This window comes from Etheostoma spectabile, chromosome 22, assembly GCF_008692095.1.
Source record: "Etheostoma spectabile isolate EspeVRDwgs_2016 chromosome 22, UIUC_Espe_1.0, whole genome shotgun sequence".
In the NCBI taxonomy this organism is placed as follows: domain Eukaryota; kingdom Metazoa; phylum Chordata; class Actinopteri; order Perciformes; family Percidae; genus Etheostoma; species Etheostoma spectabile.
This window is the reverse complement of record NC_045754.1, coordinates 7329190-7353136: the sequence shown is the minus strand read 5'-3', so window position 1 is coordinate 7353136 and position 23947 is coordinate 7329190. Positions and strand designations below refer to the sequence as shown.

Sequence of the window (23947 nt, the reverse complement as noted above, 5' to 3'; positions counted from 1 at the left end):
ATGAGAAGCTCACTTTAAGAACATTACAAAAAAATATATAATAATCATGGTAGATTATAGCAGAATAATTTCGAAAAGACAGAATCATATCAGGTGAAACTTTCTCTCTCACTCTTACAACCCTCTTTTCCCAAAGCTGCCTGAGGTCTACTTGTCTAGGAGAGTTTCTACATTTCCCAGAATTTCTTTCAGCAACTCGTACTGCCTGTACCTTAACCTGCTGCTGTCACTATGTGTAGGTTTACAAGCAGACAACAAAAAACAAGAGCTAGAAGCAAAGTGAATGTTTTTCTCTTGGTGTTTGCAATGCATTCTTAAGTTACTGTACCAATGGCATTGATTATGATACATTTCTCACCATATAATTGTTAAACATATAATGTAAAATATTCTATCAACAGGTAGTTAAACTTGTTCTTTAATTTCCAGTTATTTTTCTATGTTTGTCCAAACCCTTAAAAAAGGACCAAGGACCACTTGCGGCATCGCAAATTATGACTTCTGTCTTGTGCTACAGAAATTTCTGTTTAAACTACTGCATCCCGCACCAACAGTCTACGTCCGTTTCTTTTAACTACGGCCACAATATAAGATGCATTTATTCAACTTTTTCTTTCCTACTACTAATTCCAGTACAAAAGGATCAGAAATTGAAAAAATTACAAAATTGCGTCTGGGCTCCAATTATTCAATGGGGGCATGGCATAGCTAGGCGGAACAAGGGAGAGAATATCATTGCAGTATTGAATAAGTGGAACCCAGACGCAATTTAGTAATTTTTTAAAAACAGAAAATTGGAAAAACAGTTTAAAGATCCAATTTTTTTAAATTGTCAAGGTGGAAAAAAAATGAAACATTTGATATTTGAACCCGTTATTCTGTTTTTCCAAATATCTGTTTGCACTTAGAAAATTGAACTGTTAAGTTGGACACGGACAAGGACACAGACCGTTCTACAGCAAAGAGCTGAAGTGTCAAAGAATGGGTTATTTAAACTTCAGCTTTAATATAATGCAGCACAGCAGCTATGAAATGCATCATTATTCAGAGCAGTTATTTTGTACATTTCTACATGACTGTGTTTCACAGTCAAACACAAAGACTGTAACAGGAAATTAAATGTGCTAAAACACATGACCAGCCATCGCTATTCTTAGGCGGTGCCCTTCACGCACATTGATGAAGTGTCCACTGCGCTCCCCACTAATGAGTCCCCCATCAAAAATTCATCTGTCCAATATGTTAACTTGCACCTCTACGCTCGCATAAGCCACATCTCCTTAATCAGCATCTTCATTAGGCCTTTTTGACAGATTTACCTGCCAACAAGCCCCTCAGATGAACAATTTCTTTAAATTTCATTGCTTTAAATACAGAAGACCCGCTGCCTCACTGTTAACTATTCAGTGCTGGATAAGCCCACCCCCTCTCATCTCTCCTTGACTTTATCCCCCAGCAGTCCTTTCCCTTCCTCTGATCTCACTCACATTTGTTTCTCCGTTTGTCTCTTGTCCACCATCATTCAATACTACTTTATATACCAGGTCATTTGTGTCCAAAGCACCCTGTGTTTTCTTAATGACATTTACTTGGCATTTTACCTCTTCCTCTTAATGAGGCAGTGATTCCCATGTGCAGCAGTGTAGCCTTGTGATAAATTAGCTGAGGAACATGCTGCCTTGACGCTCAGACTTAAGATGTGAGACACAGTACAATTGCACTTAAAGAGGTCGAAGTAATCCGATTTCCTGGGATGGATAACAATGTTGGACAAAGGGTTTTGTGTATGTGTGTGTGTTACCTGTACAACTTAAGAGTCAGAGTCCCATAGACGGTAGCAAAACCCAGCAGCCGAACCCATCGCAGCAGGATGCAGCGGAAAACACTTGGCTGGAAATAGAGAATCCCAACCTGCAAGAGGACAGAAGGAGCCTTTAATATTGGAGGTTGTGTAAACAAACTAAGTAAAAAAATAAGTAAGTGAGCCATATAACTGTGAGTGGTTTCTATCTAGAGGATAATGGGGCTCTAGCCACCGGGAAAACCAGACAAATCCGCAAGCTTCTTGCTTCTACTTTTATAACATTTAATGTAATTAAATGAGTAGTACACTATGATTAGTACAACTAATAATACTAACTTGGCCCAGCTATTACTGGAACTATTCCTAACATAAATAATGGTAAATCCATATTTTATTTATTCAGAGGAGCTTCACTGAGAGGCAGCCTCTATCTCTGCCTCTCTTCTTACACAGTTACACATTCATACCTGGAAGCTGTACAGTACACCCACAGTCTAACATGCTGCCACTGAGCAGCTCCACTGGAGCGGTTGGGGTTATGGGCATTGCTCAAGGGCACCTCAGTGGTGGTGATGAGATAAAACAGTGAAGTGAAATTGCATTTCATAAGCATCTTTGGCATTACTCAAAACAACAAATCCATTTGAGCCTGCTAACAACATACAGAGCTTGCCCTTGAGACAAGAAGGAGAGCATCCACCCAAGTTTGCTACAAAGACCTAGAAACGCACTGAAATGATGTCCATCCAAGCTCACAAAAAACAAAACACTGATATTCTTCCAAAGACATAAAAAGCGCCAAAACAAACAAAAAGAAACAAACATCTGAGGCAACATAATTATCTGTCTGCTGCAGATGTGCAGCGATTTCCCCTGTGGGATTGTTAATGGTAATCGGATTAGCCGAAGCATTATTACATTCCCTCAGGCTGCGGAGAAGACGCAGGCATGTGAATATTTTTGCTCACTAGGTTTGAGTCAGTCAAGGGACACGGAGGACCCCACGGAGAAAGGGTGGCCCACATCCTCATATGCTCACAAACGCTGGCCGACCGAAAACAGAAACTCCTGACAATGCTTGTACCAGTTGACTCTGAGCTGTCTGCCCGTGAATGTTTATCCTTGGACTCCTTCCACCTGATTTGAGTCTGTCAAGTAGAAACAAAGGCTAAACACTGCAGTGCAGCAACATGGGAAAACACTGAGACTCCAACAGTTAGTGGCTAGTTTAAAAGCCTCTCATACTGTTTAGCCAGGGAAAAACTGACTTATGCCTCCAAGGGGAAAATAAAGAAGTTACAACAATTCATAAGATTCCTTGAAAGTCCCCAACCAAGGTGTTTGCTTAATACAAACATAACATCCATATGAAATCCAGGTCAAATTACTTTCATATATTTTCATTTCTTTATTCTTACAGCATTTGCTTGTATTTTGTCTGTTTATGTTATTATATTTGTTTTATACAAGTAGAACGTTATGTGTATCTGTTATGTTATCTTTGAAAATTTAATAAATAAATAAATAAATATATATAAAAAATATTTTAAAAAAGAAAAAAGATAGCCGGCCTGGCCGGTGCTGAGCAACTTGCTGACGCACATTTAGGTCCACAGGGACAGAAGAGAGCACAGAAGGATGAGTAAAAAAGCACTGAGAGAAAACACAGCTCATGAATCCTTTTAGATAAACTACAAAATTGCATGTGGCTCTCTATCACGTGCCAGTTTAAGGCTGGTGTTTGTGATGAGATGCAGACGGGGAGGTGTTATATACAGCATTGTTTACTTGAGGGACGACTTTAAACAATCTGAGTCATCACAAAAAGTTAAGCCTTTCTTTTACTGGTGCAATTTCACCTGGTGTTTGTTTTTACTGGTCAAAATCACAAAGGAATAGTTTTAGATTTTATTGTTTAGGTTTTACATTTGCCAGACTGTGCCAGTAAAGTTTGTTACTATTACACAGTTTAGTAAGTATTCATGCAGTCTTGCGTGGGATGTGCTACTTGCCCCTATTTATTGTGAGCAAAAATTCTACCTTACTTTCTAATAATAATTTTGTCAAGCTATGGAAGTCCATATGTGGCCACAGATGGGACCAGGGGAGATTTCAATGCTGATTGAACGAGCACCAGCACCGGAGCTCTAGGGATGGCAATGTCACTCGTTTGTTTGTATGTCCACCACTTTGTTTCCCACTGAAATATATTGACAAAGACATGTATTGGATGGATTTTGAGGACATCTGGTGCCACCTGCCACCTCCCAATCTCTGGAGTGTCAACTTTTTGGGACAGGTGACAAAAATCTCAAATGTGCTTGTTTCCATGCAGTTTCTGACGTGCTTTGATTTTTGTTCATGAGGATATTCCCTTAAACATTGCCATGACCCTCAGGCTGCACAACGCTGAGCACAAATTCCTTACACAAGCATTACACACTTTCCATCAGTAGGGTTTCTGGGAAGAAGACTGGCTGTGAACCCCCGTCAGGGTGCATAAAAAGCAAGATCAGTTTCTGCTCCCATTCAAACCTACCATTAATAATCAATGCTAAGTGCTGGCAATCTTAATGTAGATTTAGCGCTGTGGGAAAGGAGATGGATTGTGTGTGTGTGTGTGTGCGTGCGCATGCAAGCAATCATGCATATGGGGGGAGGGAGAGGATCAAGGTGCTGTATACATATCTAATGGACATCAATATCCAGGAGACAATTATCAACACACTTACTATTCAGCCAGCCTCCCCCGTTTTGTCTTGTCTCAGTTTCAGCGATGAGTAAAGGCTTCTGGAAATGCTGAGTGAGTGCTGCCAACATCTAGCAGCCCTCTTAGCAGCCAACATTTTAAATTTGCTTATTATTCTATGTTTCAACAATATCACATCAGATGTTTTATCTTTTTTTTAATTTTTTTTTTTTTTTTATGTAATACAATATCATTTCAATTAATTTCTTTAAAGTTTCTCTTTGCTTAAATGGCACAGATATAACTGATAACTGGAACATTTTTAGGAAATATCTACAGTAGGGTTTTCTAGGCAGGCAAACACATCCCAGCTGGATGTCTGCCATGACCAAATTCCTCTGCTTGCCTGTACTCCGGACTCCCCAGACACCTGACTTAACACAACCTGGTTATGCATCTGCCCTCTAAAACAAAGCCTTGCCATTTGGAAACTACAACACAAAACAGTGTGTTCTACTGCTACCTAAAAAGAGTAACATTTAGCTTCCATAGGTAGATGAAGCCTTTTTAAACTGTGGAAGTGCACAATGGCACATTTGGAGGAGAGTATGTTTGCTAAATGGTTGAGAGAAGCACTCCTCTATTGTTTAGGTTTCTTTTCAGGATTTCAATGCAATCCTTCAAGACCAACATTTTGACGCTTTTCCCCCAACCAAACCTCCCCCATACTTTCACTAAGGGGAGGGTTAGTGTTAGGGTTAAGAACAGGTGTTTAAGGAATGAATACCTCCAAACCTTAGAATGACTAGTTAGACTTTTTGGGAAAGTGCTTCGATTGAAACCACTTTAAATTTTTTAGTTTTCATTATGAGATCATGTGCTAGACAATTTCTTGGCCCATAAGAGATGCCAGGAAGTTACAGGTACTGGCCAAGAAATAAAGCACACCTAGCTTTAACTAGTTTGTGGTACTGTTTAGTTTTATTGCATTATACAGAGAGGTGTTTCTGTTATCAAGCCTACCTTTATTGATATAAATGGGGTTGACATCTGTTAGTATAATGCAATACAATTCCCCAGCATCACCTCTACATCCTCCAAAAATGCCCATACAGCTGAATAAACAACTATGAAAGTTCTCTCCATCCAATTGGATGTCCTCTAAACTGGCATTACATAATGCATTAGTTGATGTTATTATTTATTAAGGATGCTGTTGGTGTGATGACCTGATGTGAATGAAATATTGACCTGACAGCAGATGTTGCTAATGCTCTTATCAAAGTTGACTTGTAAGACAGTGACTAAGCAGGTGGGTCATCAGTGTTTTCACAATGACATGATGGGTGTTGATAACAACATCAAGTGTTGTCGGGGGTTTGAATCTGTGATGATGCGGATAAAGGGCAGCCTCTCTAACCACTACATCAACGTGCCACCAATTAAACATATTAAACGCACAACAGAGAGACCATACCGGAAATGAACAACATTTTTCACTGAGATGTTCTGTCTTTGTTCAAATATTATAACTGCTCATATTATGCTATTGGTCTTTTCCCCTTTTCTTTATTGTGTTGTATATGTTTTTTGTGCATGTTATAGGTTTACAAAGTGAAAAAGCTCAAAGTCCACCCCAAAGGGACTTAGCATCTCCCACAGAAAGCACTGCTACTCCCAACAAAGATGGAACAGAATTGTGATGCCTCACTCGGTAACTAAAACAGAGAGCTCAACACACAGGGTAAAAAGAAGAGCTGCAGCAATCTGCAGTACAACACAAATATGGTGTTTATTGACAATTGAACCATGTAAACCTATTCTGAACAACCTATAAATACAATTATGAACCTGAAAAGGAGCATAATATTAGCGCTTTAAGACAAATTAAGACTGTCAGACTAAAACAAAGACAAATACCATAACACACAGACGTCCCAGCAGATTCCCAATTCCACTAGATTTACATTGTTAAATGCATGATCGATCTATTATTGCTCCATGTATGTAGGATTTTTAACAATTATCACTGGTTGAATTTGGAGTGATGAGTCCCTAAAAGAACAGACAAACATACCAAGAGTAAGATTCACACACTAAACCACTTACACATTCAATCAACACTCAGTCACTTAATTTGCAGTTATCTTTCATTCCTAATCATCTCTCATTTCAGCACCCACCAGCTGGCTCCAAACGCACGCACGTACGCACGCACAGTTATCCGTTTGTTTCGTCTATTTTGAAAAGAGTGGAGACAGTCTCTGCACCTTGACGTTACTTTTTATAGTGTAGAAACATTAAGGCGGCATTAAGGAGGGCAGCCGCCTGTTGCACCAGAAGATTGATCAGAATATTAAGTATGAATTAAACTGCTATAATGTAACTACAGTTAGTTTCATACTAGTAAACATTTGTACTCTTGTACCGTTACTTCTTATGCTATAACATAGCTAAGTGGCCTATAATTTCATGTGGGTCAGTGTAATACTAATAAAGAAAGCAAAACACCTACAAGAGACTGGAATAAGGCAACTCCCATCCTTGGATCTATTATCCAATACATTTGAAATATTTTTTGCACAATTAAAAGCCACAAGTTAATTAGTGTGCTCCTGTCCCTTTTTTTCCTCGGATGTTAGCTGTTCTTGAGCTGAGAAGAAAATGATTTGGCTGCATACTGCTGGAAGATGCACAAATAACCCTATTTCACCTACAAGTCTGTCTTACTTAAAAAAGTAATAAAGTAATAAAATAAGTATGCTATCAAGATTAAAGAGTCAATACATTATGTACCCTTACAGCATCTTAAAGACAGGAATAATAAGTGATGTTGAAGAAACTGGCTGTCCTGGTTAAATTACTTACTCTGACTTTTAAAAGAAGGGAGGAAGTTAAAATGCTGGTTAGCAGCACAATCCTGCCTTTGATTAAGGCCACTCAGAAAAAGTTTATGACATTGTACAATCTTGTTGGCATACTGAGACGTCTGCAGTCCCAAAGGCTTCATGTAAGAATTGTAACACACCCACAACAACAAAAAAATATGGCACCCGACTGGATGCACTACAGAGCATACAAATAATTTTGTGCTAGACTGCTTTAGAAAATTAGCTCTTGCTGTAGGGCAAACATGAGATATTCAAAAAATAACACTTAAGAAAAAAGAAAGTGGGTGGATTCTTGTATCAAATTAATGAGGTTCGCAAAATAGCACCAAAAACAGCAGTGTAATTAACTTGTAATGTCGACAATAAAAATGCAAATGTGTGAGTGTACGGGGGTGGGGGGGGGGGGGGGGGGGGGGGGATTGATCCTCAGGGATTGATCCTCTTTACAATGAAGGTCAGGGTCCCACAGGTTATCGATCACATTGTCAGACCTCTCTCTCAATGCCGTGAAATTAATTTACCTCACTCAGTAAAGAGTAAAATTCCTGTGGTCTTTTTTTCTCCTGTATATACTCAAAGTCTCATTCTCTACCTGACAAACAATCGACTGCTGGCCAGCTTAATTCTTAGTCGAGGACACTCATAAACATCCACTATTTGTGTTAGCATATTATTCGAACGTATCAGTCTAATAACAGTTTACAGTTTATATTACAAGGTCAAGGTTATACACCAAACAAATTGTGGAAATCAAGTAGAGCATAAACAGATTTCCCTAACAGTTATTTGTAGTTATTTAGGAGTTCTCACTAAAAAAAATAAGATAATAACTTGTTTTATTTTATTGTCACAATATTAAAGTTCTGAGGAATATAATGTATACAAATACAAAGTTAAGATATGAAACTTGAAGTCTTTTGAACAAAAACAAAAAAAAACAAAAAACAAAAACAGTGTTGCCAACAGGGACGTTGTAGAGACGTACTAACTATGCAACGCCAATGCTCATAACATGGTTGACAGTCAGTTTTTATTTTTTTAAATATTAATTTATCAGAATCATTTATTTGTCTTTATAAATGATAATTCTTTTTTTTTTTTTGGCCATTATAAATGCCCATACCGATAGATGGGGAAATGCCTAATATCGGCCAATAATATTGGCCTGCCGATGTATCGGTCGGCTCTAAAATCATGTGCACTTTATCTCTGGCTGTCACCCGGATATTATAGACGTACAGTTGCACATTGATCTATTGTTTAGAGTTGTAATTTGGATTGTAGATTTTAATAATCATTTTTTTAAATATTTGATTATGTTGAAGCCTAAATGGGTTAATATTGTTAAACTATGTTACGCTATACATTATTATATTATGTTTTCGGCCACTTGGGGGCAGCAGAACAAGCTAAAAAAACATTGAATTTGCTAAGGTGTTAGCAAACATGCTTATTTACGGATCCAGCAGACACAGAGCAACATTACAATTCATTTTGAGTCATTTATTCTGACCATCAGATAACTATAAAACCAATATCCACTCTCCTTTTTAGGTCTTTTTTCAGTCTCCAATTACACAAATGCTCCCATATGTTCACTAGCTAATCACTGTCTTAGCGATTTGAAGCTAGGCAGGTATAGTGTTGTTTGGGCTTTATCAGTGTTTCTTTAATTGAAATCTACTGCCTGCAGCAGTTGGAAATGAGGTTGATGAGAGTCATAAGAGTGAACTAAAACAGTTAAGTTGCTGGTCATAAAACCAAAGCAATGAACTAAAAGACGGGAACTTAGACCATGTTTGACATCAAACTTGTCCTGCTTTCTGCTTTCATTCTGCTTCAAAGATGATCCTTCAACTATAGTTTTTATCTTCCTGTTTTGTGTCATAAAGTAACTTCCCTTTGTGCAACCAAATCACACCCGATGAACAGAAAATCACAGTGTAGACTCTGGTGATTTGTGGCTGCCAATCCTCTCAGAAATGTTTATATTTATTTTGTTAATATCTCTAAGTGAATGTGGTCAGAGCTTTATAAAGTTAAAGTGCTGATAGTATAACCAACATTTTGTGCCTGCCAGACTTAATAGAAATATTAAATTGCGGTTTGAATGCTGAATTATTATTATGGTTGGCAGCTATGATGGTTAAAAGAGCAACCTCATACTAATGAAGCACTTACTGGAATGAAAATGCCAAAATAAAATCAGATATTAGCCATCTGTCAGTAATGCAGTAAAACACATCAGTTTGTAGATTTTAAAGTGACTAAAACCGAAAATGTTAGCCAGTTCCAGTCAAAAGAAGAACAGACAACGCTGAATTTTTTGCCTTCTGTTATCACAGTTTCTTTGGAAACAACCACCAGCTAAAGGGGAGTAAAATGACTTTCAGCCATTTAGTGTGTCTGTCTCCATCTGAGTAGAGAATGGGATGGTGCAGCCTCGGGAATAATTCTGTCACAACAAACTCTTGTGCTACTTTTAATGTTTTGACATGAAATAGTGACAGACATCCTGTTTGCCCATGCCTCACTTATTCTGGTCATCATTCCTACCCATTCCTGGCCTATTCTTTTTTTTCTAATCTACAAAACACCTTCAGTTTGTGAGAGTGGGAAGTGGGAGCAGATAAGAGGTGGGGTGTTGTAATAGCAATGGATCCATTTTTATATGAAAGCCGACACTCACTACCGCATGGGAAGGGCAGCTTTCTGGACGAAGGTAATGCTTTCTTCTGCTACCGCTGCTCCCTGAGGTGGGCAGAGTGTAAATTACATCCAGCTCACACTCTGCACAGTCAAGACCAGAGCTGGCTAACGCTTGAGTCCCACAATTTCCCTCCCTCCTCATCACCAGTTAGATCCTGAGATATTTCCATCTTGCTTGGGCACAAAGGGATGTATCAGAGAGGGAATAGCTTGCCTACATGTGGTGATGCCATCTTTCTTTTTCCAATTTCTTATCATTTCTATTTGTCTGCATCATGCAGATGGAAGGAACACTCCAGCTGCAGCAGTGCATCCTCAACTGTTTTGGGGAACTCCAGAGGCACTTTGCAGAAGAAAGAAGGGAAGCAGGGTATGAAGGAAGGGGTGGAAATGCAAACAGCAATCCTCCAGATTCCCTTAAGTCAGATTGAAAGTGTCAGAACAGCTTGGATGGAAGGCAGAGCAGAGCACGGGAGAGAAATGGCTGGCAGACTGTGTTTCATGGCTTGTCAGGTCAGGATACATTATCCCCTGGCCATACTGTTTCTCATTAGCCCCCTGATGTTCTGTGAAGCTCTGCCTGCCTGCCATGCATGGCAGAGCCCAGAGTCGGGCTGAAGTGGCTTCTTGTCCTAGCTTGGCACAAAGACAATTCTGGGATTGGACAGGTGGAAAGACAAGGAACAAAAGATAGGGGAACACCACTCAAAGGTCACTGGTTTCAAAACCGCAAAAGTTTTATTGAGCAGAGCATGACACTCTCTACTCTGCCCCTAACAAACAGATTGGGTTAGCAGGGAGAAGTAGAGTGATGCAATCATTCTCAATGTATTTTATTTTTTTAGGAATGTCTGAATTTGTTAGTTCAGAATCATTACATAAATACTATCCTAATCAGAAAAAACAACAATGCCTATGAACTAGGTGTCAAGGTTCTCAACTCTCACACACAATGAATGAATGAGTTTGAAACAGTTTGAACTGACTGTCAAACTAAATGGCCAACCTTCAGACAAGGAAAAGATTTTTTGTTTTCAGCTCAAAAGGAGCATGGAATGAGGATTATCAACAAACACGCCAAGATACACACACACACACACACACACACACACACACACACACACACACACACACACACACACACACACACACACACACACACACACACACACACACACACACACACACACACACACACACAAAAAGGTATAGAACCGCAAAATCTCTGTGCGGAGGTCATGGTGTGCAAAGCCCATGACTTTGATAAGTTGACACTGCAATTTACAACTTCCATCATAACCAGCAAGTGACGTTGGTGTCTTTAAAAAATAACCATGATTTCCTCTAACCTTGTGGCAATAAACCAAAGCAGCTCAGAAAAACATTAAAAAATTCATATAAATGTATTATGCGTATATTAAATATTTTTTGTGTAATTTGTAATGGCGGAAACTATGTCATCTTGCCTACAACGGCACCAGATCAGAAAACACTCATATTGGTTGTTTAGAACAAATGAAGAAGACTTATCAAATGGCCCCTGGTTAAATTAGTTCCATTTTATTTAACATTGTTAAGATTGAGAGCAAACACTATGATAAGTCGTTAAAATCAAGATTGGATCATCGTCTCAAACTAGTGACTATTAAAATATGATGTCATATTTTGATGTATAACTACGTTTCTTGTGACAGTAGTCTTAATAGACCACAATGCAATGCAGATGTTAGACATTCTGCATTTTCAGTTGCACATTAGCTATAGCCTAGAAATCTATTGCTATTGAAACAATCATAAATTTAAATAACAATAAAGTTTGTATGGATAAAGCAGAAGATCTGCGTAGTTGATATGATCAGTACATACAGCTGAGAGAGAACCACAGAAACTCATCAACTGATCGTTTTATCAAAAGGTGAATTTAAAGGTAGGTCTGAACAAGTCATAACTGGGACGTGCACTACAAAACCATCGCATAAAGGAATGTTTAATACAAAAGGTGTCATAATTAAAAACAGACTTGCAGATTACCACTTTTTCAAACACATTAACATTTATGAATGCATAAGTAGCAGAGCAGAAGGTGTGACATGTCTCACAGGGGAGAGAACGACAGCTAGTGTGGTCTTTGGAGCACCCTGCACTGGTGCATACACAGATGGGTAGGAATTAACAAAGGGAAAATAAGGCTCATCCGCTGTGTTGTTGTAGTGCATGGGGAAGTTGTCTACTACAGCATTTCCTTATGTTTTCTACCAATAACCACTTTTTACATACAGCACATGCTCAAATTAAAGAAAAGAAAGGAGAAAAAGTGGGGCGAAGAGAAGAAACATCACCAGGAAATCCGAACAAAACATAAACAAGAGTAATTGAAACTGGGGGAAGAAAGGCAAAGCGAATGTGAAAATGCCTTTGTTCCTTAAAGCTATTTTTGACACATGAGCTGCAAATATTGTTATGTCAAGTAACAATTAACACATTTTCCCCATTATTGCACCTATCAGTGTCTTATGGCAAACTGAGGCCAGGTGGCACCACAACACCTCTGATTCATTACTCATGGTTGTATTCTTGGCTTGACAGGAGAAGAGGGTGGCATCTGAAAAAACAAATAGGAATGGCAATCCAAACTCTGTTACTTTACTCCATGCTAAGCTTCCCCAGCAGCATCAATAAGATGCATCAATAAGATGCTGCAAAGAGACAAACGCAGGGCTGGTGAGCTAATCCAGGGATCACATTGTGAATCACAAATGCGTGTCCGCTCTCCTCATCTCCACAGCCAGACGGAAATAGCCGGCTTTGGCACTGCCATAATTTTGCCTCTCTCTTTCTGCACTCCCTGTTCCTCCCTCCTCCCCTATCATTTCTAAGCAGGGTGTGGGCTGAAGTTATTGCATGTGACACTCGGAAGAGAAAAAGGAGGGGAATTGCATTACTCCACAAAGCTGAATGCCATGAGAGCAGGATAAGATGTATCTCTTGCTGCTTAATAATAGTGGAATTATTTAAAATAGAAGCAGCAGCGGCGGAATATTTCTGAATCTATATTTAGATTGGGAGTGATGCGTCTCAACCTCACAGCTTCTGTGGGCTTCACAGGGGAGACATGGAAATGCATCAGGGTGGAGATCAATCTAGCGTGCTGCACAGAGCCAAGCAGAAAGATTCTGTTTCCACATGATCAGTCCGAGATATTTTATCAAAATAAAATTGGCCCTGTTCACAGTGACCATTTAAGCATAACAGTACAGAATAATCTAATAGAATAAACTAAACTCTAAATAAGGTAGGATTTGTTAGAGTAAGATACAAAGTGAAGTTCCCTTTGTACTACCTTTTTACAAGCAATCTATTTTTAGCATTCGGTGCCATCACAGCCGGATACAGGATTATTATCTACTATTCTTCCATTCACTAACCAATAATGTGACTCGCAGTTTGCTTTCACTCTGCAAATTTCAAACATTATTACTTTCCAGAACCTTGTCGCAGCAAATTGCATTGATTAGCCTGCTCTAAATCAGTTGGCGTTAATTACATTTACCCTGCACTGCTTCGCTAAGCATATAGCTCCACATGATTGCAACTAAATTGCAATTAACCAATACTCCAAGCACCCGTGAAGAAGATAGATACATGTAAATCAGTGGTATGGGTGTTTAATAAGGTGCTTCAGAAGTTTGGAAATACATACACTGTTCATTCTTTCAATTCTTTGGTACACCAAAGGAAGAAAGAGTCTCAGTCTTACAGAAAGCCATTTTCAGTTGATGGTTTTTTTTGTCCACTACTAGCAAAACTGAGAGGTCATACGGGGCCAAAAGAAAACAATCAAAAACCAATGCCAAAAGTGAAAATCAAAGAATGCTGTTTTCATTGATTGTTTGCTCTATAAGAGGACATCCACTAGCTTTGGCCAAAACTTAAAACTCAAAACTTTCTTTGCTTACACTTTGAGATTTTACCACACACACACACACACACACACACACCGCACTCTATCACAAACTACAACTTTTAAAGCCTGATAGTATGAAAGTTTTTAATATATACAGTACGTATAAGTAAATATAAACAGTGTGATAAATTCTTGAAAGCTATATGCCAAAATTCACTGTTAGTAGGGCGGGGCATTGTGACAATATATTCAATTTTATTTATTTATAGTATCAATTCATCATGACATTATATGTCATCAACACGGTGTAAAACTTTTATGGTATATAGTTTTCTATATCATTTCTATTGCAGTCTATATGCATTTCTATTCTATTGTCTAAAAGCCAGCGGCCAACCCATGTTACGTCACTATCGTTAATAAAATGATCGTTGCGCATTGTTTTTGTTTTGCAATAAAGTTCTTAATAAAATGAGAAAAAACTATGTACTTTTCATTCGTCAAGCATTTCTTTCACATAATACTAGACTTTACTTGGTTACTACAGACTATTTATTGAATTACCAGAAAATGTGCTATGTAGTGATGTTGAGATGACCTATATCTGGAGAGAAGATTTTGGTCATATTGCCTAGCTAATTGTAGGGATTTAATGTTTAAAAATAGTGGCTGGGTAGTTCTAAGATGATGTACTTAAGAATAAATACATATTCCTTTTAAGTGACCGGTTTTGTGAAAAAACTGGGTAAAAAATGGCCAAAATATGAATTCAGGTCAAATAAAATGTAATGTAGTTTCTTCTGTATGTGAAGGTTTGAATGAGTGCAGTCTGTATAAGGCAGCGTGAGTGGCTGGTCAACAGATGGTAGTGTTGACAGGCTGCTGGGTTTATTGGCCAGCTCTGTGTACAGTTAGCAGGGGGGTCACCAACAAGCCCTGGGAAGTTTGTCTCTGCTAGTCCTGTTTTAATACATGCACACCTTGGCTGTGAAAACCTTGCTTATCACAGCTCCATGTGGCTGTCAAAAAAAACACACACCAGGTATTATGATTTATGGACTGAGGTTTGTACTATCTGACCAGGCAAACAATCCCACTCTGTGCCACTGCTGCATATATGAAACTTTGTTCTGTTTGAGATGAATGAGTTTGAAACAGTTTGAACTGACTGTCAAACTGAATGGCCAACCTTCAGACAAGGAAATGATTTTTTGTTTTCAGCTCAAAAGGATCATGGAAAGAGGATTATCAACAAACACGCTAAGAAACACACACACACACACACACACACACACACACACACACACACACACACACACACACACACACACACACACACACACACAGACAGACAGAGTCTCAGGCTTACCGGAAAGTACAGAAGCAGAGCTCCACACAGGATGGCCTCCAGCAGGACTAGACCTGATGCTCTGATACTCTGCCAAAAAAGAAAGACACACCATTTATTAAAACTTGTTGGCGACTTGGGGCTGGCGCAACAAGCTACAAACACAACGCTGTCATACTACTATTTACTTATAAAGTTGTTACGGTTAACATGTTAGCAAACAGTTGTTTATTTACACATCCAGCAGACATGGAGCGACATTAGAATTTATTTGCAGCATCTTTTAGCTCTGTTTGGGCTCCAGCAACTCCTGAGGGAATATTTGGCTCTTCACCAGCTAAATTCTAAACTATATTTGCTAACGTTGCTGTCTGCTGTTTGATGCCGGAAAGGTTGTGCACGGCATGTTTATCAAATCAAAGCTTTTTTCCCCCTGAAAACTGCTACTGAAAACAACGCTAAGGAGAACTTTAAGAGTAAACCAAAACATTAAAGTTGCATGCCCTACAGTCAAATCACAACAACAAGCTGAAAGAAGCTAAAACGCTGCATAAAGCTACGAGGAACTGCAGAGATGGGTAATAATCTTATGTCCTCTCACTCAACAACTTTTTGAATCATACGTAGTCCTTTGATACATTGCTGATACATATTGATTACAGCAGCTTTAATTTTAAATTTCAAGGAATTGTAGTGATTTGTATGTTAAAAAACTCTAAAAAAAATTATTAACAAAATGGATAGAGGGCTGTTCAAAATAGAACTCTTAAAACGGCCCTCATATTGTAGCAGGTCCAATCAAGTCTAAAACAACAGGTTATCATAATGTGTTTGTGTATTCTTCTTTGTTGGTTAAAAGACAAAAAAAACAGCGAAAGCTCTCACCTCAAGGACTTTTTATACAGTAGAAAGGTTCACCTTTTCATGCACTGGCAATGCCTGTGCTCCGCTTGTGTAAGATATTTAACAAAATATTGTCCACTAACTGACAAGATGCTTGAGGGAGCTTTCAAAGAGCAGAGTAAAAGTTTGCCACTTATTAAAGAATACGTACAAAATAAAACACAATACACTAGCTATAGCTCTGTAGACCAGATGAGTGTTTATCTTGTTTAACATATATTAAAATATGCAACCCAAACAAACCAATTTGTTTATGAAAATTAACCGTTTTTGAGCTTTGAAACTAAGCCCTTAAACTTGGTTTAAAAAATGAACCGGGATTACATTAGTGGTGTTTAAATGCTGACAAAGCCCTGGAGTATCTCAAACTTTTATCTGCTTTAATAATGAGAGCGATCTATTGTAGAACTCTGGTTGATATAATGGCTGAGGCTTCAGGTATGTGGGAGATAGAGCAGCTAGACGTTCCCCCGTCAGAAATGTGGGGAATCTTCAGGCTAATCCCCGCACGTCTAATGCTCAAGACAAAGCCTTTAATTAAGCCAATTAATTGACAGTAGCAACCAGAGGATTTCAAGTTTGAGTAAAAGTTTACTTTGGTAGAAAGTGAACTCAGTAAATAACACAACAGAAGGCTTATCCGGTGTTTACAGTCACATTTCAAAGTAGTAATTGTACACATACAGTACATACCAAAGAAATTCTGTTATACTGCTTTTTCTATATTCTATATTTTTCTAATTTTTTCTATATAATTACAATAATCTGACAATTTTTGGTAATTTGGATTTAAAAAATCTACAATGTTAGCACTATACCACACCACTGAATCTAGAGCTTTTATGAATATATAGTGCATGAGCTAAATAGGAATCTTCGCTTTGCATTGAGAAGGTTCGGTGTTGAAATGGTTCCATCTTTTGATGATGCAGTGAAAATGTCATCTCCTTTCAAGGTGATATAGAGAATATGTGATTAACAAATGTAATTAAATAAGTGGGTGTTGTCAATGTCAGTCAGGTGCAAACCTAGAAAATGTATCAATTATTTATCAATGCCACATATCACAATAGAGATTTGATGGTAATATATGAATTCAAGCTGGGACAGATTTAGTCTTTATATGGCCACATATTATCACTCAAACTGTGAAACGTGAAGCTGTCAATACATTGGCTCAATGTATATATCAGAGTAAACTCACTTTAGTGCTCTCATTTGCACACACTGGTGGCTGTCCAAGTTGCTGATGTTGAGTTGATCTGTGGTGCCTGAGCTGTTTGAAATTATTTCAAAGCTTTATTGTGACCAGCCACATACGGGTGTATTGAACCAGAGGGCTTTGATGACCATACAACCCAGAAAACATCAAACATGCAACTGATGTGATGTTGTAATTGTGAATTGAATCTGTGGCTTATGTGCTGTTGACAGAACAAATTCCATAAAAGCTGAATTATATTACTGTGCGGTATCTCAAAGATTTTAATAATGGAAAAAAGAGAGCTAAAAAAATGCTGAGCTCATTAAATTGTAATGCATTAAACTCTGTGGGAATGTTTGTTATGAGCATATAATGATACATACCTTATTCCTGCGAAAGTGATAGATGAGCACCATGCTAACAAAAACAATCAGCAAGCAGAGGCACTGGAAGGAGAGCACGGCCATGCGAAGGGGGCTGTCCTCTCGTGCCACACAAGGGGTGTCGTCCTTGCAGTACGCACAGCCCTGCTGGCATGGCAGGCAGTCACTGGAAGACCCCTCGTCCGCATTAGGACCGCTCTCTGCAGCTTTTCCCTTTCTCCCCATCCCTGTCAAAAAGATTGAGAAATAAAGGAGTTAACCACTGACACAGTAATCTTTCTGTCATTGGCTTGATAAAGCTTATCAACCTTCAGCAGATATCATTACTTTTGTGCTCCACAACAGCAATTCCTAACCAGGGGTGGTATGGGGCAGCAGCCTCCCCATTTCCAAGTGTGTTTTTTTCTTTTCCCTTGGGGCCCTGTCTGTGCATGTAGGTCAAGAGGCTTGTCACTCAGTCACTTGTGGCTCTTCCACTCATCAAGCTCAGCTGCTGCCAATCATCTACTCACCTCACCAGTACAAAAGTCCTGGTTAAACTCAACATCTTCACCAGATTGTTTCATTTATCAGTGTGATAACTTGGCCAGAAGATAGAGTCCAGACTGCATTGTTAACCTTAAGACACATGGCCACAGAGTGTCCCTACAGCCCCATTCCGATCTGGAGATTACCCTGTCACAGTTTGGCCCATAAACCAGCTCTCTGAACTCATCTTTGGGCTCATCACTCCTTGCCCGCTCTCTGGAACCCTCAGCATTGGTATTGAAGCCATCCAGCTATAGCTCAGTTACTTTCCGCTGCACATTTAACCTTGAGTATTGACTTTTTACATTAAAGACACCTTTAAAGTAGCTGATGACAAAAATTGTCTAAGTTGTTAGCTAAAAGTAAAAGACAAAAGGTAACTAAAGGTAATGGATAAACAGTTGAATTGTGTACTAAAATGAAATGATAAGCAGTTGCAAAGGTTTTCTAAAAGTAATGGTTTAAAGGTTGAAATTGTCAATCTTTGGGAGTGCACAGGTATGGATTTGTAAGAGCAGAATTAAATTTGTGCGTGAGGAAAGGCAGAATTGTTAGTGTAAGAGATGGTTTTAGCATGCAAGAGTATTAGTGATCCCTGTTGAAGTATTTTGACAAAGTATCAGTTTGTCATGCAGTTATTATTTTTACACACAGTTAATTTCAAATTTATTCATGTGTCCAGACCTTTTCAAAATAGAACCAGGTTGTGTCGAAAAAAACTATCCTTTTCTTAAGTGTCTTTGATATTGAATTTTCCTCTGGATATGAGACCAGTATTAAAAGATTAAGGAGATAAAGTGTTCCTTTGACAGACTGAAGCATCCTGAGTATATAGTATATATGCCTATACCTCTCTGACCTTACAAAGGATTCATCAACATTGTGTCAACACAAGAAAGATGGATCTATATGTGTGAACATGAAAAGTCAACACTGCAGCACTTTGTTCAGTCACTGGCATATCATACAAGGCTGATAGCTGTGGCTTTCTCGGGAAAAAGCACACAGAGACATGCCAGAACTTAAACATTTAAATCCTGACAAGGACAAGACAATGGACGATGGAGAGTCTAATGACCCAGCCGATTGGCTCAAAACTATAAAAATCTGTGTTTTTGTGGCAAGATCTGGGTGAGAAAAAAAGCATTCCACAACTACCACTGAGGTTGAGGTATAAACCAGCCCCTAAACCACTAACTGCTTCAAAAAGAGCTGCTTTGTTGTTAAACGTGGTCATACCGGACAGCAATGAATACTTAAAAAACTCCTTCCAGGGTAAACTAAGGTAAAGAAGCTAGTGGACTTGTTATTGGTTTGTATAGAAATCCCCCTGAGAGATGCCCATATGGCTGCATTGATAACGAATAGCGGACTTATACAGAGCTTTTATGGAGGCTTTATTGGAAACAGCCATTGTCTCAGAGATTTGCAGGGATTTTGCCTTTAAAAAGAAACTGGCCTATTTTTTCAAAGCTATGACTCTGCACATCATTGATCCCTTCAAAAGGACTACTTATCTCTGTTGCAATGAATCATATCCTTCAGCTCCTTCTTGTTGGTTTGTGGCTCCTACAGTTTACAGACAGTCAGAGGAAACTTCAGCAACTTCTTCCATATATTTACATGCAAGACACACAAAGGAAGATCACTAGGAGACAAAGGAAAGTCAGTTGCACTGGCTTTCTCTGCAAAGGAGTGTCAAGGATGTCCCCTTGTGGATTAACAGGCTTGTTATTGGCCCCATGGTGGGCCAGACTGCAGCAGTACGCCTCGCTAACAGGCTTGCCTCTCCTCTCTATTATTACACACACACACACACACACACACACACACACACACACGAACACGCAAATTTGTGTGCACAGCAAACAACAGGCAGAAGCAGACAGCTCTGAGAAAAAAAATGTGAAGCATTTTTCGCTTTTCTGTGCATGAAGGGAAAAAATCTTAAGGTAAAAACAATAAGTGCAATTAGATGGTGAAGCAGGGAGGGAGGGAAATGGGTGAGAAAAGGGGTACAATGGAGGTAGACGCAGAGGAACATGCTGTACGAGGTTTGTGTGGGATGAGACAGGAGGGAAAGTGGATCTAAATGAAAGTAAGAGAGGGATGGAGGGCAGGTGAAAACCACTGGGGTTCTGTGTCTGCAAATGCCTTTTTTTAATTAACTCACAGCAGACAGAATAAAGTAAGTACCATTAAAAAGATATTTCCCATCGTGAACCTGATTAGCCTCCCCAGGTTACTTCAATTTTTCGACAGGGCAGAAACACGTGCCTTTTTCATTGACATAGTTATATACTGAAGATGTTATATAATGTAACTGGTAACATAATGTAAGGTGAACTTATGGTTCATTGGCTTGGAACAGCTGCTGGTCAATTTAAATCTACATGTATGCAACTTCAGATGACACTAATAAAATTAGCTCATCTGCTATATTATACTAGATGAGAATAAAAAGATCTGTCTCTTCCAAACACCCTGCCTTGTGTTTTTTTAACCTTTGCTGGCAAATTACTTACAGTAAAAGAAATGTAATATCCATAGATGTTTTGATGGTTGTGCTGGACAAAGGACACAGAGCAGGGTGTCCAACCCTGTTCAACAGCTGATAATTAGAGGCAGAGTTTTTAGTTACTTACTTACTAGTTTAGTTTGTGAAACTAATCCCTGAAATCCTAGGTTGTTTTATTTATTTTACCAGTTTTCACTCCCTGTGATGGCTGAAACCAGAGTTACGATCGTAGATCTTAGCTTGCCATGCCATATACTAAGTAACCCAATGTTACATGATTTCCAAGAGTATGAATCGATTTATTTAACCTTGATAGACTGAAAACTGGTATCATTGCAACCAGTGAGTTTCACTGATATCAGCACTATGTTTACAGCAATTTGATTCTTGATGCACAATGTCTCAATCAGGTTCAAAGAGTTAATGCCCAGTCCATAACTTTGTTAACCTTACTCTCCTAAAAATCACTTTGCTACATTGTAAGCGGAAACATCTAAACAATAAATGGAAGACAATTACTGTACCATAATTGTGAAATATTAAAAAATATTTCTCCACTTATGTGACTTCTGCATTTTCCAGTCCAAATGTATACAGGGGGGTCAAATTTAATTCTAAAGAAATATCAAATGACCTAATGAGGGATCCCAACCCCAGAAAAGCAAAGTAGCTTCAAGAAAAAGAATTGAGACATTTTAAAATGCTCAAGCATGTTCAGGTTGTTCAAGGTTAGGGTTTTGGAATTTGCAACTCAAAACAAAAACAGTTTAACAAAATAATCTTAACTCAAGGTCCACAACTTTCATGCACAAAACAAAAGATAATCTAATTCTGTACCAACCAACACATAAGGTACTAACTACGCCTCCACCAAAAAGAATCAAGGTTAGGATGTTGTAATTTGCCGAACAGAATTCTTCTGATGGGTTGCCGTTAAAAGTGACTACTGAAGTCACCTTTCAGGAACCAATCATTCTTATGAAGTATATATCTGAGCAGGTGACTATTTGTCACCGACTTACTTGTAAAGCCGTTGACAGACACTCTGTTGGGGTGGTAAAATCCCTTCTTGCAGTGGCACGTGTACTTGTCCAAGACAAATCCATAACCCTGGATCGGCAAACACTGCAAAAAACAAAAACATAGACGACATGAATAATAAATTAGACATTTTAGTGAAAAGAATTTTAAACACGTCCTCTTGTAATACACACTGATAAGACACTAATATAAAAGCAATTAAAATATGTCAATACTAAACCAAAAGTAAAGCCTGTAGCTGGAAATCAGTGAAGTGAACTTGGGATCAAATGTCTTGTGGGAGGGACAAGGGTCTAATTATTTAAGTTGCGAGATTCCTGTGCCTGCTCGCCACTCAATATTAAATTAGTGAAGCCACTTCTATTTGATTGGAAGTCTGATAGGAAACAGACTGTGGGCTGCTAAGAAAAAGACAAGGGATGCCAGGGGGCATCCTTAGCAGACTTTGCCAAATTACAAGATATAATTAATATCTAAATTAAGGACAGACTTATTTGCTTGATTAAATGAAAACCATTAATTCTATTTCTTGTGGGAATGAGTTCTTCTCTTCTGTATAAACACATTTGGGTTATTGACGTAAAGCGCAATTTTGTTTTCTTGCTCTCTTCCTAAAACCACATGGCAGCATGTTTTTCTAAACAGAGATCATGACTTACAGTATGAGTCCCACAAAACAACAAGGGGCCCAGAATAGCAACGGTGCTTCAGCTGACACTTGACACGCTATAAAGTGTTTGTGACCTAACTGTGATATCTGTAGGCAAGGCCTGTGGCAGCGTCTAAATGAAGCATCAGTCATCTCGATGCTCTTCACAGCGGACCGGACTCTGCACGTCTTAAGAGGCAGCTATTTCTGACTGTCTCTCAAGGTCCTTGGTAAGGTCTGAATGCTGAGAAAGTATTCCCTCAGTCAAAGCATTGGAGAGGCAGGCCAGGGCTCAAAAGCACAAGGTAATTACCAGGTTACAATTCAATTCAACGAGTTCCTCAAACAAATTCCACTGAAGAGCCCAGAGCATTTAAATTGGCACCACACTAAGGTGTTCAACACGGCTCGTCATTTCAGTGGTGACAGTTTTGCATCTTAAAACCGTAAACCTGTGTACAGTACTTTGCCATTTGGTTAGACTTCAACAAGATATCACACCCACAAGATGTCTATTAAAATATTTGCTTATTTCAAGACTATTAAATTGTATTTGTTAAAGATGTGTTTAACGTTAAACATTAGCCTCAGATGTTCTGAATTTACATCACCATAATCTATCGCAGCTCTCCATCACTAGTGATTTTAAAAAGATCCTCAAGACACCATGAATTGTTAAATTTATTGCTTTTCACACTAGAAGCCAGAAACAAGGGCTCTGTCATATTCATTTTATCCAGCTCAATACCACATTATGGCCATACTTTTTAAATATAAATAATGGACTTGCAGTGAGGCAACATTTTTGGTTTGCACTCATGCTTTCCATTGAAGATTTTAAAGCCGGCCTTTCAATGATTTTATCTTAACAATGGGGCATATAACTGTACAATATAAAAGATGACATAAAAGTATCTTTCATCGCTTTTAAAAAAACTATTTACGGCCTTTGTTTTGATTCACTCGAACCGCTCTCATCCGGCTTCTGTTTTAAGAAAAAGTTCTGATAAAGCCGCTGTACCCTAACTGACTAGTAGGGGTGTACAATTCAGAAAATATCACATTTCGATTCCAATTTTTAGGCTCATGATTCGATTCAATATCGATTTTCGAAAAAAAAAAGATGTATGTATATATATATATATATATATATATATATATATATATATATATATATTTTATTCACATGGATTTGTTTGTTAATAGTCACTTTAACATCCTGTTATGATGTATGTGTATGTTGTGTGTGATGTCTGTAAGCTACTTGGACCTAGAATTTCCCATTGGGGACCAATAAAGTATCTATTTATCAATCTATCATGTGTTTGCAGTATACATACTAAATATATATATATATATATATATATATATATATA

General features: G+C 38.4%; 1 protein-coding gene across 2 annotated transcripts in view; it reads right to left on the bottom strand.

The window, feature by feature from the left end:
- Nucleotides 1-23947, bottom strand: part of gpr158a (G protein-coupled receptor 158a) — a 68481-nt gene that overhangs the window by 10517 nt on the left and 34017 nt on the right. For both annotated transcript variants that reach the window (XM_032503789.1, XM_032503790.1), the window contains exons 3-6: nucleotides 21904-22006; nucleotides 17836-18062; nucleotides 15367-15435; nucleotides 1802-1911 (exon numbers count right to left, since the gene is read on the bottom strand). In XM_032503789.1, the coding sequence (XP_032359680.1) occupies nucleotides 1802-1911; nucleotides 15367-15435; nucleotides 17836-18062; nucleotides 21904-22006 (509 nt within the window). The remainder of the gene's footprint in view (nucleotides 1-1801; nucleotides 1912-15366; nucleotides 15436-17835; nucleotides 18063-21903; nucleotides 22007-23947) is intronic.